This window comes from Falco naumanni, chromosome 9 (genome assembly GCF_017639655.2).
Source record: "Falco naumanni isolate bFalNau1 chromosome 9, bFalNau1.pat, whole genome shotgun sequence".
Taxonomy (NCBI): domain Eukaryota; kingdom Metazoa; phylum Chordata; class Aves; order Falconiformes; family Falconidae; genus Falco; species Falco naumanni.
Genome location: NC_054062.1, coordinates 37,276,093 through 37,290,451, shown reverse-complemented (window position 1 = coordinate 37,290,451; position 14,359 = coordinate 37,276,093). Strand labels below are relative to the sequence as shown.

Genomic DNA, 14,359 nt, shown 5'->3' with positions numbered 1-14,359 from the left:
AAATATGATTTCTCCTTTTTTTCTCTTCCTTGATTTGCTCATCTGTCTGGTATTTTCCTGTAATTTTATAAGCTCAAGAGACTAGCGATGGTACTTTGTAAAGGACCTAATGATGGTATTTGGCTGCAAAAGGCAGCTATGAGTTTAAAAAGAAGTTAGGATGACTAACAGACACTGTAACTAATAGGCCAACCAAACAGACAGGAATATTTAAAAGCAGCTGTGAAGAAATAAATCTCTGAGAAGGTTAGACTCGTTAGGACCTTCTCCGATCCCCAACTCCTATGACAGACCATAAAGCTGCGTTTAGATAATAACTTTCTCAATCCGTCTTATCTTTACACGAAGAAAGAAAGAAAACAATAATAATAAAGGGCTCGCACAATGCTGCTGTTTTATGACTGTCTTCTACCACGACATGTCAGAGGAGAGTGACAGCAGTTTTGAAAAGGGCTGTCAGTCAGCTGGATCGCAGATGGGACGCTCTGGTGACCTCTGCGGGTCACAGTTCAGCCAGCTACATAATGGGATGAATGGTGTGAATTGTGCACACAAGCTTTATTAATGGGGGAGCAGAAAGAGCTGCGGTCCCATTGACGATAACGTATAAAAGCCATGTTTGTAATAGCGGGCGCACACACTTACTGAATGTTGACAACTTCATTTTAATCCGTTAATAAAAAAAATGTGTGTCCTAGTTAAGCTGTGGCAGTGATTTGCTGCCTACAATAGGGATTCCTAGTATGCCATTTCTATCATTTTCACACTTTAATGCAAAACTGGGTGTGAATGATCTCCGCTGTGATCACTGAATTTTAAGATAGCTACGCTGGAGAGAAAAAACATGGGAATCGTGTCGGTTTTGTAGGTGAAGTTGGCTAGCAGGAGAGATTTCTATAGCCTTACCGTTTGTGTTACGAAATCAGCTCTCCTGCATTTGCCTAATTAATTTTTAAAAAGTATAACCTCCGCATTTAGCTGTCTGGTCAAGCCACCAGTGCCTCTTGTCAGGTTACAAACATCTGCTGTTTTGAAGTGCCTTATTGTGACCCTGGCAGGGATGGTGCATTTCTTAATTTTTCCAGGAGGTACATCTCTGTTTGAGTCCAATACCTGGTGTTGGAGCCTTCACGTTCCTGCAAGGTGATTGACAAGTACTTCTTTAAAAGTAGCCAACGGTGTACTGTGTATAATCTTATGAACAGTCTGCCAAAACGCACAGTGTTCTTATTACTGTCTGTTGAATCATTTCATTAGGTTTCATCAGAACAAGAGAAGGATCAAGAATCCACAGACCAGAAAAATTTCCCTGAACACGCTACAGTGGGGGAGATGAAACAGCCTGTGCAAGGCCCTCCATCTCTTTTACCAGAGACATCTCGGCCACTGCCTCTGGAAAAGGCAGACCTGTCAGAAAACAGCATGAACAGTGAGAAAGCCAAGGAGGAGGTTCAGCACTCGTCCTCTTTCTCAAATGTATCCATGTCCCCAGAAGAAGACACCATGCTGGATGCCACAATCACGAAACGATTACACCCCCCAGCAGATGCCCTGGAAGAAACGAAGCCTGAACAAAGACTACATAAAGCTTTTCCTGACAGCCTAGAAAGCGAACCTCCAGACATGCCCTTCACAGCTTTCCCAGTCCAGCTGACCACTCAGAGTGACATGGAAGATGACAAATTGCCAGAGATGGCCGATTACATCGCAAACTGCACGGTGAAAGTGGACCAGCTGGGAAATGAAGATATCCACAATGCACTAAAGCAAACACCCAAAGTACTGGTGGTCCAGAACTTCGACATGTTCAAGGAAAAGGAGCTGCCCGGGTCCATGAACGATGACTCCACTTTTGGTTACACACCGCTGCTCTATTCAAAGGGTAATCCAGGCATCATGTCACCCCTGGCAAAGAAAAAGCTGCTGTCACAGGTCAGTGGGGCAGCCCTGTCATGTAGCTATCCTTATGGTTCTCCTCCACCTTTGATAAGCAAAAAGAAACTGAACAGCAGAGATGAACTGTCCTCAAGCATATCACAAGGTCCACATGCCCCTAATTCTGATCCTGTAGCAATTAATAGGCCCTCAGTCATACAACATGTACAGAGTTTTAAGACCAAGGAAGAAAGGAAGTCAATTAATGATGTTTTTAAACATGACATGCTAAGTAAACCGGATCCTCAGCGCTGTGATTTTGCAAAACATCACCTCAGTTCTCTTGCCGAGTCATACGTACCGAAGATGGATATCCAGGACTGCAAAGATAAAATGAGTGAGAAAAGGGCACTGCAGCACTCCCATGTGCCCACTTTCTTGGCAGATTTTTATTCATCACCTCATCTGCACAGCCTTTATAGGCACACAGAACACCACCTTAATAATGAACAGACATCAAAGTACCTCCCCCGGGACATGTTCAGAGAGTCTGAAAATACTTCTACTTTTACTCAACACAAACACCACGAAAAACTAAATTTAAATTATCGCCCATCTTTGCATCAGCAAGAAAAAAAGGCAGCAGTGGAGGCCTCTTCAGATGATCAGCCAACAGATTTGAGTCTTCCAAAGAGCATACACAAACAGACTGCAAAGGCTTCGGGCTCCAGCCTCCCGCATTCATCCATGGCCCAGCAAGAAGGCAAAGGTATCTCCCCGTTCCAGGCTGCGAGCAGCCAGGCGGTGAGCCTAGACTGTAGCCCCAAAGCCTGCCGCGTGTCCCCCATGGCCATGACAGCCCCAAAAAAACACAGCGAGTTGCTCCACAGGTCTGGGAAGCAGCAGGCCCAGAGGCTGGAGAATCTGAGGAAGATGGAGGGGATGGTGCATCCTATCATCAGCCGCAGAACGAGCCCTCAAAATGTGGGGGCTGCCCGGCCTTTGAAACGAAGCCTGGAGGATTTGGACAAAGTCATTTCTGAAAAAAAAATCCGAGCTGTCTCTCCTCTGCACTTACCAAAGGAGACCCCAGCGAAAGACAAGGTTCCCGACCCAGAGGGGGAAGGCAGCAAGCCAGTGCATGGCCTCCATTCTGGCAGCATGCTGGAAAGCCACAAATTTCCCCTTTCAGCCCCCATCTTCCCAGGCTTGTATCCGGGAAGCCTGTGCACAGGGCTGAACAACCGCCTCCCACCCGGGTATTCTCATCCCCTGCAGTACTTGAAAAATCAGACCGTGCTCTCCCCACTAATGCAGCCTTTGGCTCTTCACTCCTTCATGGTGCAGAGACAGTTCCTCACGTCCCCTGCAAACTCTCAGCAACTGTACAGACACTTAGCTGCAGCAACACCTGTGGGAAGTTCCTACGGTGACCTTTTGCATAACAGCATTTATCCTTTAGCTGCTATAAACCCTCAAGCCACGTTCCCACCTTCCCAGCTATCCTCTGTACATCCCAGCACAAAACTGTAAACCCTCTTGCTCACAAAAAAAAAGGTCTGAGGAGAAAAGTTAAGTTAGCCACATTCCTCCCCCTGTGACAATGTCTCGCAGGTTTAGCGATCTGTATTTTTGTCAACCAGGATGCAGTCATATCCCGCCTAGAGGAGCGCTTCAGAGTTTGATGGAGACAGGACTGCTTCTTTAATTCTGGCTCCCACATCAGCCCCCTCACCCCTTATCCCTGCCCCACAAAAAAGAAAACCAAACAAAAACACACACAAAAAAAAAAAAAAAAAACACACACACACAAAAAACACAAAAAAAAAAAGGAAAGAAAAAAATCATTGGATTTTGCATATGTGTTTTCTGAAAGGACTTGTATATGGTAAGAGCAGATGTTCAAAGGGAGCCGTGGAGATGCAGGCTCAGTCCTGAGCTCACTGAAATCCCAGGTGAGGGCTGTGTTTGCCTTTCACTGAGCCAAGGACCAGAGGCCATGCATTGTTGCAAATGAGTCAAGGACTCAAGTTGAACCTGGAAAGGAGAAGTGGGCCAAGAATCCATACAATCAGTGGATGTGCTTTTTTGGGTAACTTTTCCTGACTTTTAATGATTCAATCAATGCAATGTATAGTAAAACGGCAATAGATTTTTCATTTTAACACTATTAGAACAGAAGGGTAAACACTGTTTAATTTGACTGTACATATCCACTTCGTAAACTACCAATGTCACATTTGGTCACAATAATTTATATAGTTTTGTTTGTCCAGTATATTCTGTGCTCTTTATGTTTGGGGTTTTTTTTGGTTTTGGTTTTTTTTGTTTGTTTTGGGTTTCTTTTTTTTAAATTAAACAGTATCATTTTATCTGCAACTTTTTTTAAAGGCTGTGGCTGTCCTGATTGTTTTTTATTTTTATGTGTTTGTAATTTTTCCAGTTTCTTTATACTTTTGAGCAGCGTTTTTTGTTTTGGTTTTGTGGTAACGTTTACTGTTTACAAACTGAAGCAACTGGTTCAGATTAATCTTAATGGTTATAAACATACTGTAGGTGATGTTACGGTGCAAGGACACAAACAAGGCTCCTTTCCCCACGGTCCACCCCTGCAAGGTGCTGAGCACCTCTTGCCCTCCTGTTGTTGCAATGGCTCCTAAGCAGCTTCTCCCCTCCCACCGAGCTTTGCTTTCCTGTATCGTGGTCCGTGAATTTGTCGAGCATTGTACTTAACCTTACCTAGGCTGTGAAACCCTCCTGCCTACCAGAGAAACAGTCTAGAAACCAAAACCTCCCTGGCACAAGCTGGTGGATGACAAAGGAGTCCAGAAAATGGATTTATGGTTTGCAAGAATGTCGAGGATTTCGGAAATTAGGACAGGAGCCAGTGTTGATTTGGATCAGAGGCTTATGGGTCCTGTGCCTCACAAGCGGACTGGGCTTGGTAGGATGGGTAGGGGGTTGTGTGCAGTGGTTGGGACGGTCCTTCCACACCCCCACAGGGATCTCAACATCTCCCTGGGCATCCTTTCACAGAGGGGAAAGCCCAGGTGTGGAGGGGCTGGGTTTTCCTAACAAAAGAGCTTCCCTATGGATGTATATTCACTTTGCAGGACATCACCATCACGCAACTGAGCATAGACATCGATAAAGTGAAGTGTGACCTGGAAGCTTTTTGCAATGTGAAAATTGGTTGTGATTCAAACCATCTCAGTTACTGTTCAGAGACAGTGTAATCAATATGAAAAGAAAAATGGAAACTACTAAGAAACACTTTGCATGCTAGGCATGTCATTAAATTTTCCCGTGATATGAAGCCAAATACAATATATAATGTATCATACTTAATATCCAAAGGTGGAAACCAGAATAATATACTCGTCTACTGTTAAAGATCCAGCTTCTTCAATTAAATACTTTATATTCCTGTGGTAAAACTATATTTAATTGATCGATAAACAGACTAGTAGAACTTAGAACATGGATGTGCCAGTGCAGAGCATCCTGCTGCTCCACAAGTCATAGAGGAAACGAAACCGCAGGCTCATCCAGGCAGAGGCCGCAGTGTGGAGGACATCTTTAGTAAAGTTGCACTAGTTCTGAATCACATGAGAATCAGGGGTTTGGGGATGGGAGGGAAGAGGGGAGGGGGTAGGGGAGAGAATATAAAAATCTACAGCAAATGCGAACAGAAGCTTGTTGTGTGTTTGGCAAAGCAGACGCTTCTCTTCCTTCTTTCGATTAAGTTGCGTGTCCTGGAGTTGTGCATTTGTTTACGCAGTGTTTGATTTCCCTTTTGGAGTCCCGTTGGCGTTTGGTGGTAGGCTTTTTGGAGCTGTGCTGAGGCGGCGTGGGGCTGGGGGACCAGGAAAGGGGAGGAAGGCTCCTCTCTCGCCCCACGAGGAGACTGGCCGCTGCTGGCTGGGGAAGCTCATAATATACTGGGCAAAACATCAGGGCGAATGAAAAGAAATGGTAGCATAAACCCCCAACAGAAGCTGTGCATTATTTGTTTAAAAACTCTAAACAGAAATCTTGGAAATCTTTCAAAAGACTATTGAATTCTTCATTGGCTTAAAAGTTGTGGGTTTTTTTAGTGTCTTAAATGGGGCTTTGTTTGCATTGTTTGAGTTCAGGGGGCCTTATTATTGAATGAAATTGCACAAGCCTTTCTTTGTGCAATCAAACCATTGTTATTGGTAGGTTTGTAAAGGAAACGGTGGAATCTAATTGGCAATAGAGTCATAAATTTATTTACCAGGAGCCAGTTCCAAGAAATGTTGCAATTCAAACACGCTACGTCCAGGATTCATTAGAGATGCTAAAGGTTGTGAGGAGAAGGCCCGGCAGCAAACCGCTCACGTGTAGCTTCTGGCCGCACACCGAGCCAGGCTTCACGAATCGTGTGGGAAGTAGGGTCTGACTCCCAGTAGAATCTGTACCCCTAGCAAGGCTGGACGGGACCAAGGCAGCGTCTTGCAGCCGGTCTGTCTTGGCTGCGTGCTGCCAGACACAAGTTTGCTGGGTGTGTCGGTGCCTGGGAAGTAGTCTGTCCCGGCTGCAGAGGAGTTGGCTTGGCAGCCCTGAAGCTGGTGCAGGAGGCCAGTGCTTTGCCTGCCACCGCCGGCACCTCTGCCCTGTTTGGGGGGTGCAGGGCTACGGCCTCTGGAGACCACCACCGGGGTCCCCTCACCACTCCCCCGCCTGGTCCCTTCCTTTGTGGCGGTCAGCAAGGTCGCATCTGATCCAGTTTTGCAGTTGTCGTGATTTTAATGAGCAGTGGGGCTTCTTCCGCTGGTGTGAGGCGGGCAGCATTGGCAGTGCTGCCATGAGCGCTTCCTGCGGCGTTTGCTGTACATGTGGTTGGTATTTCGCTCGTTCTCTTCCTCCTCCTCCCCTCTCCCCCCAGCCCCACAGTTTTAAATATGTTCTAATAATGGCAGCATAATCTACTAGCTGTTTATACTTTTTTAACTTTCTTTTGTTGTAAATATTGTATACTTTTTGTGATTCAAGTTATGTAGCCTATATGCTCTGTAAGGTGATGATTTGTATATATAAAAATGGCCCAGTAATATTATATAGTTTCCCATTTAAAAGGTTATTGAGTAACCTTTGTGTTAGTTTAAACACTACCAGAAATAAAGCTGAGCCAACTATAAACACTCAATTTTTGTATGTTTTCCAAATTGTACTTATTAATGCTTTTGATACTGTATTATGTGCCAATAGTTTCCCAATCACATAGCAGGCAAAAGATATTTTGTACTTTTTGATCCACTGTAATATTTAATAAAAAATGTTACTATCTGTTCCCTTTTGTGTTTGATTAATAATTCTGTAAACAGCCCTTATCGCAATGGATTACATATTATCCCATCCGACCTTTCAGCCCTCTTATATTGGCTTTTCTAGAGAAAGTATCTTCTCCTGCAAATGATTAGATTAAAGAAATGGAAGTTTGCAATTTCCTAAAGGAGGAAGAGACAAGATCTTCAGTCAGTGCCCCTCTATTTTTGCAGTGTGCTCGCATTAAAGTGTGGCTGTGGTCAGGCTGACTAGGAATAGCTTTTGAGGGAATAACATCCATGCTTAGCCAGTGGCTCCAGTAGCAAATTTACTCCATCTGCATCTCAAAGCAGGATTTCTTTCTGCCAGTACTGCAGACTGGAGCTGGGAGCTGAAAATTGCCCGCTGTTCTTCCCGTCTCAATCATAAGTAGGATCTTGAGAGTTGGATGCCGACTGGTAATTTTGCTGATGACAGTAACAACCACCAAGTAACCTTAATTTGTACTCTGTTCTTTGATGGGTTCAAAAAGCCCCCCTAAACCTGGTGGCCCTTTGAGAAGCTGTTATTGGAGCAAGTGCTGTCAGAGTGCTGTTACACTCCTGGTCTCCATAGATGAGAAAATTACCTGCTGGTGTACAGGTCAGGACTGGGTACCGTCCTTGCCTGGCACGTCTCAGCAGTGGGCAGGCGAGCCCGGTGGCTAGGGCCACCCAGTTGTGACTCAGTTCTGTGGTCCTGGAGGGAGTGTGTGCAGGGAAGCCTTCCCCATCCCTGGGGTCCAGGAGCTGCTGCTGCTTTGCGCTTCCACCCTGCACCAGGTGCATGGCTGAGGCTGTTGGCAGCACTGGCATTTGCCGGCACCCAAGGAGCTCGCTCTTGCTCAGCGTCTCCAAGGGCAGCACAAGCCATGGGCCAAGGCTGGGGTGCGGTTACAGTACCCACTGCTGCCGACCATGTGGCCCCCAGCCTGTGAGGAAGCTTGGCACAGCACAGGGAAGTTGTGCCCCTCACCGTGCCCTGGCTGGGCGAGCACAGATCAGGTTGATGTCACCGCTAGATGAGGCTTCCAGATATGCGCTGCGGTTGAGGGAAAGTCTCAGAAAAAAAAAAAAACATTTCTTGTGTGTGCTGGGAAATAAGGGAAAACACCAGCTCGAGGGAGGAGGTGGCTATTGGGCACGCATGAAGCAGCGCAGTGCCGTTGGGCGCCGCGGGTCTGTTGATGCACAGTATGCCCCAGGGAAGCCAGGCTGACACCTGCCCGGTCCCCACACACAGCTATGCCGAGCAGCTCCATGCAGCCCCCCACCACCTCTCCAGTGGGGAAGGTCCGGGAGCAGGCGTGAGGACAGGACGGGCAGGTATGGCCCACCTGCACAGGTCCCAGCAAGGTGCTTCCTAAGCCAGTGGGAGCATCACGGCTGTGCTTAATTGCCCCCAACAAGCTCTCTCCCTTTCTGATGTTTGAGTCCTTGTTCAGTCATTTGCTCTTCAGAGTGGGCTGTGCCAGGACTTTCACATTTTCAGTACACACTGTGTATGAGTAGACAGAATAAACCTTCTTCTGGTTTAAACTGCTGCCTGATAATTTCCTTCGATGCTTATTTATTCTTGTGCTGTGAGAAATGATAACTAAACACGCCATACGTGCTGTCCCCACACCAGCTGTGAAGCTATGGGAGAGGATGGGACCCTCTAGCAAACCTCCTTCCCCATCCACTTCTGTCTTTGCCAAGCTGAGGCATTTTATTCTTCTCATGTTGAAAATATTGCCTACCAGTGAACACCTGAAGGGTGTGGGGAGGGGGAGATGCAGACATGTGGATGCTGGCCTTTGAAGTAGCTGCAGAGGTGGCCAAGGCAACTTGGTTTCCAGCACCATGCTTGCTTCCTTGCTTTTTTTAGCCCTTCCTAGTCTGTGAATTAACATAAACCAATGCTGACTGTTCATGCTGTGCTGAGGAGTCACAGCATCCTCCCTTGGTTAGGCTGGGCACATCCCAGCAGGTTTGTCAGGGTCACTTGGGTGTCGGTGCACCCCCATGCACATGCAAGTGATGGAGCAGAGGAGTCAGCACTAACATCACCCCAAGGGCTCCCAGGGGAACACGAGCACCTCCTCAGGGCTCAGCGGACCTCTGCCATGGGCTGGCAAGGTCTGCAGCAGGTCAGAGCTACACCTGGGAAGAGTTTGTTACCATATTGGTGACTTGCAACCACTTCTGATTTTGAAAGCGAAACATGCTGTGGTCTGAGGGAGCACGAGGGATGCTGTGCCGCTGGCTCACCATGGCCAAAAGGGTTGTCGGCTTGTCACACCATTGCTTGAATTCAGCTGCCAGCAGTGGGAAATGAACAGTTTTGGGGAGCTGAAGCAACGTGGAGATGCAAAAGGTGGTGGTGCTGACTGCAGTTTAGTTCTTCTGGCTGAGGGCTCTCGGTTCTGCCTCTTGCTGTCTTGCCTTTCTGCGATTACACAGCAGTGCCCCATGCCGCACTCCCTGCGGTCACAACCCACGTGCGAGAAGGCATGGGAGCAGTGTTGCTGGTTTCTCTGGTTTCTGGGCTGTGGCAGCCCACACCTCACCAGTACCTCACAGGACCTTCGCAAGCCTTTCACTAGCAGGCAGGGCACAGCAGACTGGAAGTGGACAGAGGTCCTGGGGCAGGATCCCAGGGTGCATGGCTGGCTGCAGATGTTCGGCCGGCAGCTGCATCTCCGAGCAGCCAACCCTAACTCCACGGTGACGCTGACCTGCTTTGAACGGGGCCCTCTCTTCTGCACCGGCACTGTCTTTGCTCTGAAAATTTTCAGGAATATTTTTTGGAAGGTTTCTGCTGCTGGAAGGAGCAGATCATGCACACACATCACCACTAATCCTCACTGGCACCATACTCACACTGGAAATGCAGCGCTTGCCCACAGGCTTTCCAGGAATATCAGACACCTTCAGCTCTTCCCAGAGCAAAATATGAGCCCGTATCTTTAACTTCCCTGGTCTGGGCAGGCTCACAGCTGAGGTGCATCAGAGCATCCTGCCTCCGGCTGAAGAGAGACCTGGGAGGACTGCCTGGCCTCGAAGAAAGCAAAAGGAGTGGCCGCCAAAGGATCTCGCTTCCCTTGGGCGCACCTGGGCCTGCACTGCGGGAGGTTTGCGTTTGTGCAGGAGGAAGCAGCGGCCGCGATGGCCCGGCGGTGCCCCCCTGCGCCCTGCACCGGTGAGTGTCCCGGCAAGGGGGCAGCTGGGGGAGGGGGCGGGGGGCGCTGCTTCGGGTATTCTCATTTAGCAATTCCATTTATCCTTTATGGGATTTAAAAAAAAAAAAAAAAGAAAGAAAAAAAGAAAAAAAAGAGTATTCTGGATGTTAGATGCTCCATCTAGTGTCTCACCTGCGCAGCGAGGCCCGGTGTCCCCCGCACAGCCCGGGACGGGACCCGCCTGTCCCCGTGCCCGGAGCCCCCCGCGGCGCCCCCCGCCGGTGACACGTCCCGGGGAGGCGCCAAATTCACCAGGATTTTGCGGCTGCTGGGGAGGTGCAAGCGCCGCACGCGGGAGACGCGAGAGCCCGGAGCGCGTGCGGAGCCCTCCCCGTTCCCCCCCGCAACGCGGGGCACAGCAGCCCCCCCGCCCCCTCCTACTCCTGGAGACGGGGCTGCTCGGCAGCTGCTTCGGTTTGGGTGACGAGCAGAAAAAAGCATTTAACAAATTGATGATTAGCCAATTAGTCGGCTTGCGGCAATCACCGTGACTCCTAGCCCCGAGCCCGGTCCCACAGCCGGGTGCGACCCCCGCCCGCCCCCCCGGGCCTGGTCTCCCGGGAAGGCCGGTGGCTGAGCGCGCCCAGCCCCGGGGGCCTTCTGTCAGGCAAAACCGACGGAACCTGCCCTCTTTCCCAGTTTGCTCTGAAATTTACTCAGGAAATTAAAAACGAACCCCCCACACCCTGAAGCACGTGCGCGGCCACGGGGCGGCGGTGACCTTCCCCCGCCCCTCAGCGCGGGCCGCAACACTGAGGGGACGGCAGAGGCGACGCCATGACGTGAGGCCGAGGCGATGCCTTCAGGTAAGGCGATGCCATGAGGCAATGCCGTGAGGCAAGGCGGTGCCATGAGGTGATGCCTGCGGCAGTGCCACGGTGTTAGGAGGTGCCATGCTGTGAGGCAGGGCCGTGCCATGAGGTGATTCTGTGAGGCAGTGCCATGCTGTTAGGTGATGCCATGAGGTGAGACGATGTCATAAATTGATACTGTGCTGTGAGGTGATGCCATGAGTTAGTGTCATGCCATGAGGGGAGACTGTGAGGCAGTGCCATGCTGTTAGGAGATGCCATGCTGTGAGGTAATGCCATGAGCCACTGCTATGCTGCGAGGTAATGCCATGCTGTGAGGCAGTAACGTGCCGTGAGGTGATTCTATGAGGTAATGCCATGCTGTGAGGCAGTGCCACACTGTTAGGCGATGCCATGAGGTGAGACGATGTCATGAGGTGATACTGTGCTGTGAGATGATGCCATGAGTTAGTGTCATGCCATGAGGGGAGACTGTGAGGCATTGCCATGCTGTATAGGAGATGCCATGCTGTGACGTGAAACCATGAGGCAGTGCCCCGTTGTTAGGAGGTACCAGGCTGTGATGTGATGCTATGAAACACTGTCATGCTGTGAAGTAATGCCATGCTAGGAGGCAGTGCCACGCTGTGCAGTGATTCTTTGAGGTAATGCCATGCTATAAGGCAGTACCGTGCCATGAGGTGATGCTGTGAGGTAATGCCATGCAGTGAGGCAGTGCCACGCTGTGCCGTGCCGTGAGGTGATGCTGTGAGGTAATGCCATGCAGTGAGGCAGTGCCATGCTGTGCCGTGCCGTGAGGTGATGCTGTGAGGTAATGCCATGCAGTGAGGCAGTGCCATGCTGTGCCGTGCCGTGAGGTGATGCTGTGAGGTAATGCCATGCAGTGAGGCAGTGCCGTGCCGTGAGGTGATGCTGTGAGGCAGTGTGACACTGTTAGGCGATGCCATGAGGTGAGACGATGTCATGAGGTGATACTGTGCTGTGAGGTGATACCATGAGTTAGTGTCATGCCATGAGGCAATGCTGTGAGGCAGTGCCATGCTGTGAGGCAGTGCCATGCTGCGAGGCGATGCCATGAGATGATGCCATGCTATGACGTGATACCATGAGGCAGTGCCATGATGTTAGGAGATGCCATGCTATGAGGCAGTGCCGTGCCGTGAGGTGAGGCGATATCATGAGGTGATACTGGGCTGTGAGGTGATGCCATGAATTAGTGTCATGCCATGAGGCAATGCTGTGAGGCAGTGCCGTGCTGTTAGGAGATGGCAGTGTGTGGTAATGCCATGAGACACTGTCATGCCGTGAGGTAACGCCATACTATGAGGCAGTGCCACGCCGTGAGGTGATGCTGTGAGGCAGTGCCATGCTGTCAGGCAATGCCATGCTGTGAGGCGATGCCATGAGATGATGCCATGCTATGATGTGATACCATGAGGCAGTGTCATGATGTTAGGAGATGCCATGCTATGAGGCAGTGCTGTGCTGTGAGGCGATGCTGTGAGGCAATGCCATGCTATGAGGCAGTGCCATGCCATGAGGTGATGCTGTGAGCCAGTGCGACGCTGTTAGGCGATGTCATGAGGTAAGGCGATGTCATGAGGTGATGCCATGCTGTGATGTGACACCATAAGGCAGTGCCACGCTGTTAGGAGATTCCATCAGGTGAAGTGATGCCATGAGATAATGCCAGGCTGTGAGGTGACATTATGAGGTAATGCCATGCTATGAGGCGATGCTATTAGATGATTCTCTTCTGTAAGGTAATGCTGTGAGGTAGTGCCACACTGTAAGGCAGTGCCACAGTTTTAGGTGATGCTGTGAGGTGAGGTGATGTCATGAGTTAATGTTGTGCCATGCCATGATGCCATGAGGTGAGACAATGTCATAAGTTGATACTGTGCTGTGAGATGATGCCATGAGTTAGTGTCATGCCATGAGGGGAGACTGTGAGGCAGTGCCACGCTGTTAGGAGATGCTATGCTGCGAGGTAATGCCTGCGGCAGCGCCACACTATTTGCAGGTGCCATGCCATGAGGTGATCACAAGCTGTGGGGGGATGCCATGAGGCAATGCCACGCCATGAGGCAGTGCAATGCTGCAAACCTTCACATCTTGTACAAGCTAGTAACTAGAGATGATTTTTAACCATTTCGATGCCACAACTGTTTGTTTGTTGAAACAGGCATATTGCGACTTCCAAGCATTTGTGCCTGCAGCAAATGCCCCCTCACGCTGGCGATGAGCAGAGGGATGAGCAACAACCCCTGTTTATTTAGGGCTCACGTACCAAGGTATCAGCAGGCAATGCTGTGTCCCCAGGGCCAGGCGATGTGTCCCTCACATGAGGAGGCCACAAGCCAGGTGCTGCAGCGGGACTGAGCTGTGTAAGTACCGTGGGGAGTTGCTACCGTGCTGGGGACGGGGGGCAGCAGGGGGCAAATGCAGAGGGCAGCCTTGCTGTGCTCTCAGCACGCGTCCTCTGAGCACTAAGGTATGCAGAATGGACACGGTGGGATCCCACACCAGAAGGATGAAACTAGTGCATCTCTCAGACTGTGGATGGTTCATGACTACACCTAAATAGAATTTAATTGAATTTTCAGGCAGTCTAGATGTGTTTAAGCACAGATGAAGTGGGTATCTGCAATGAACAGTGCTGACTGGTATTGCTTGGAACAGATTTCAGCTCTTGTAATTTATACATTACGTGTGCATCCTTTTGGGCTTTAGCTGCTGGTGGTCTGGGGTGGGAACCCAGGGGGTGGTGAAGACTGGCCCGCTCATGGGTACCTAAGCCACTCTGGCTCCCCTGAGGCGTTCTGGACCTTGGTGTGAGCGCAGTGTGTGGTTACACAGGCAGGTGAGGCCATGCAGCTTTCCTAGGCCAGTGCCCTGCTCTGGCCCCCTCCGCTCTCCAGTAGCAATGGGGGGAAAACATTGAGCAGCTCACAAAGCAGGCGAATGTGGGGCACCCCGTCTCCCCAAGCACTGCTTCATGCACCGCCGCTCAAACCCTCTGTGCTCTGCAGAGAGCACAGGGCGCTCTCCTCTCACAGGGCTTCCTCGGGTTTTTCTGGCAGTGTTTTTGTCTGCAAGCTCCCCAAAAAACAGCCAGGCA

At 49.9% G+C, this 14,359-nt stretch overlaps 1 protein-coding gene across 4 annotated transcripts in view; it reads left to right on the top strand.

The window, feature by feature from the left end:
- The window catches only part of ARID5B (AT-rich interaction domain 5B), a 121,293-nt gene extending 117,039 nt beyond the window's left edge, over nt 1-4,254 (top strand). For all 4 annotated transcript variants that reach the window (XM_040606363.1, XM_040606362.1, XM_040606361.1 and 1 more), the window contains one exon: nt 1,258-4,254. In XM_040606363.1, the coding sequence (XP_040462297.1) occupies nt 1,258-3,408 (2,151 nt within the window). In that variant the 3' untranslated portion in view covers nt 3,409-4,254. The remainder of the gene's footprint in view (nt 1-1,257) is intronic.
- The last annotated feature ends 10,105 nt before the right edge of the window (nt 4,255-14,359 follow it).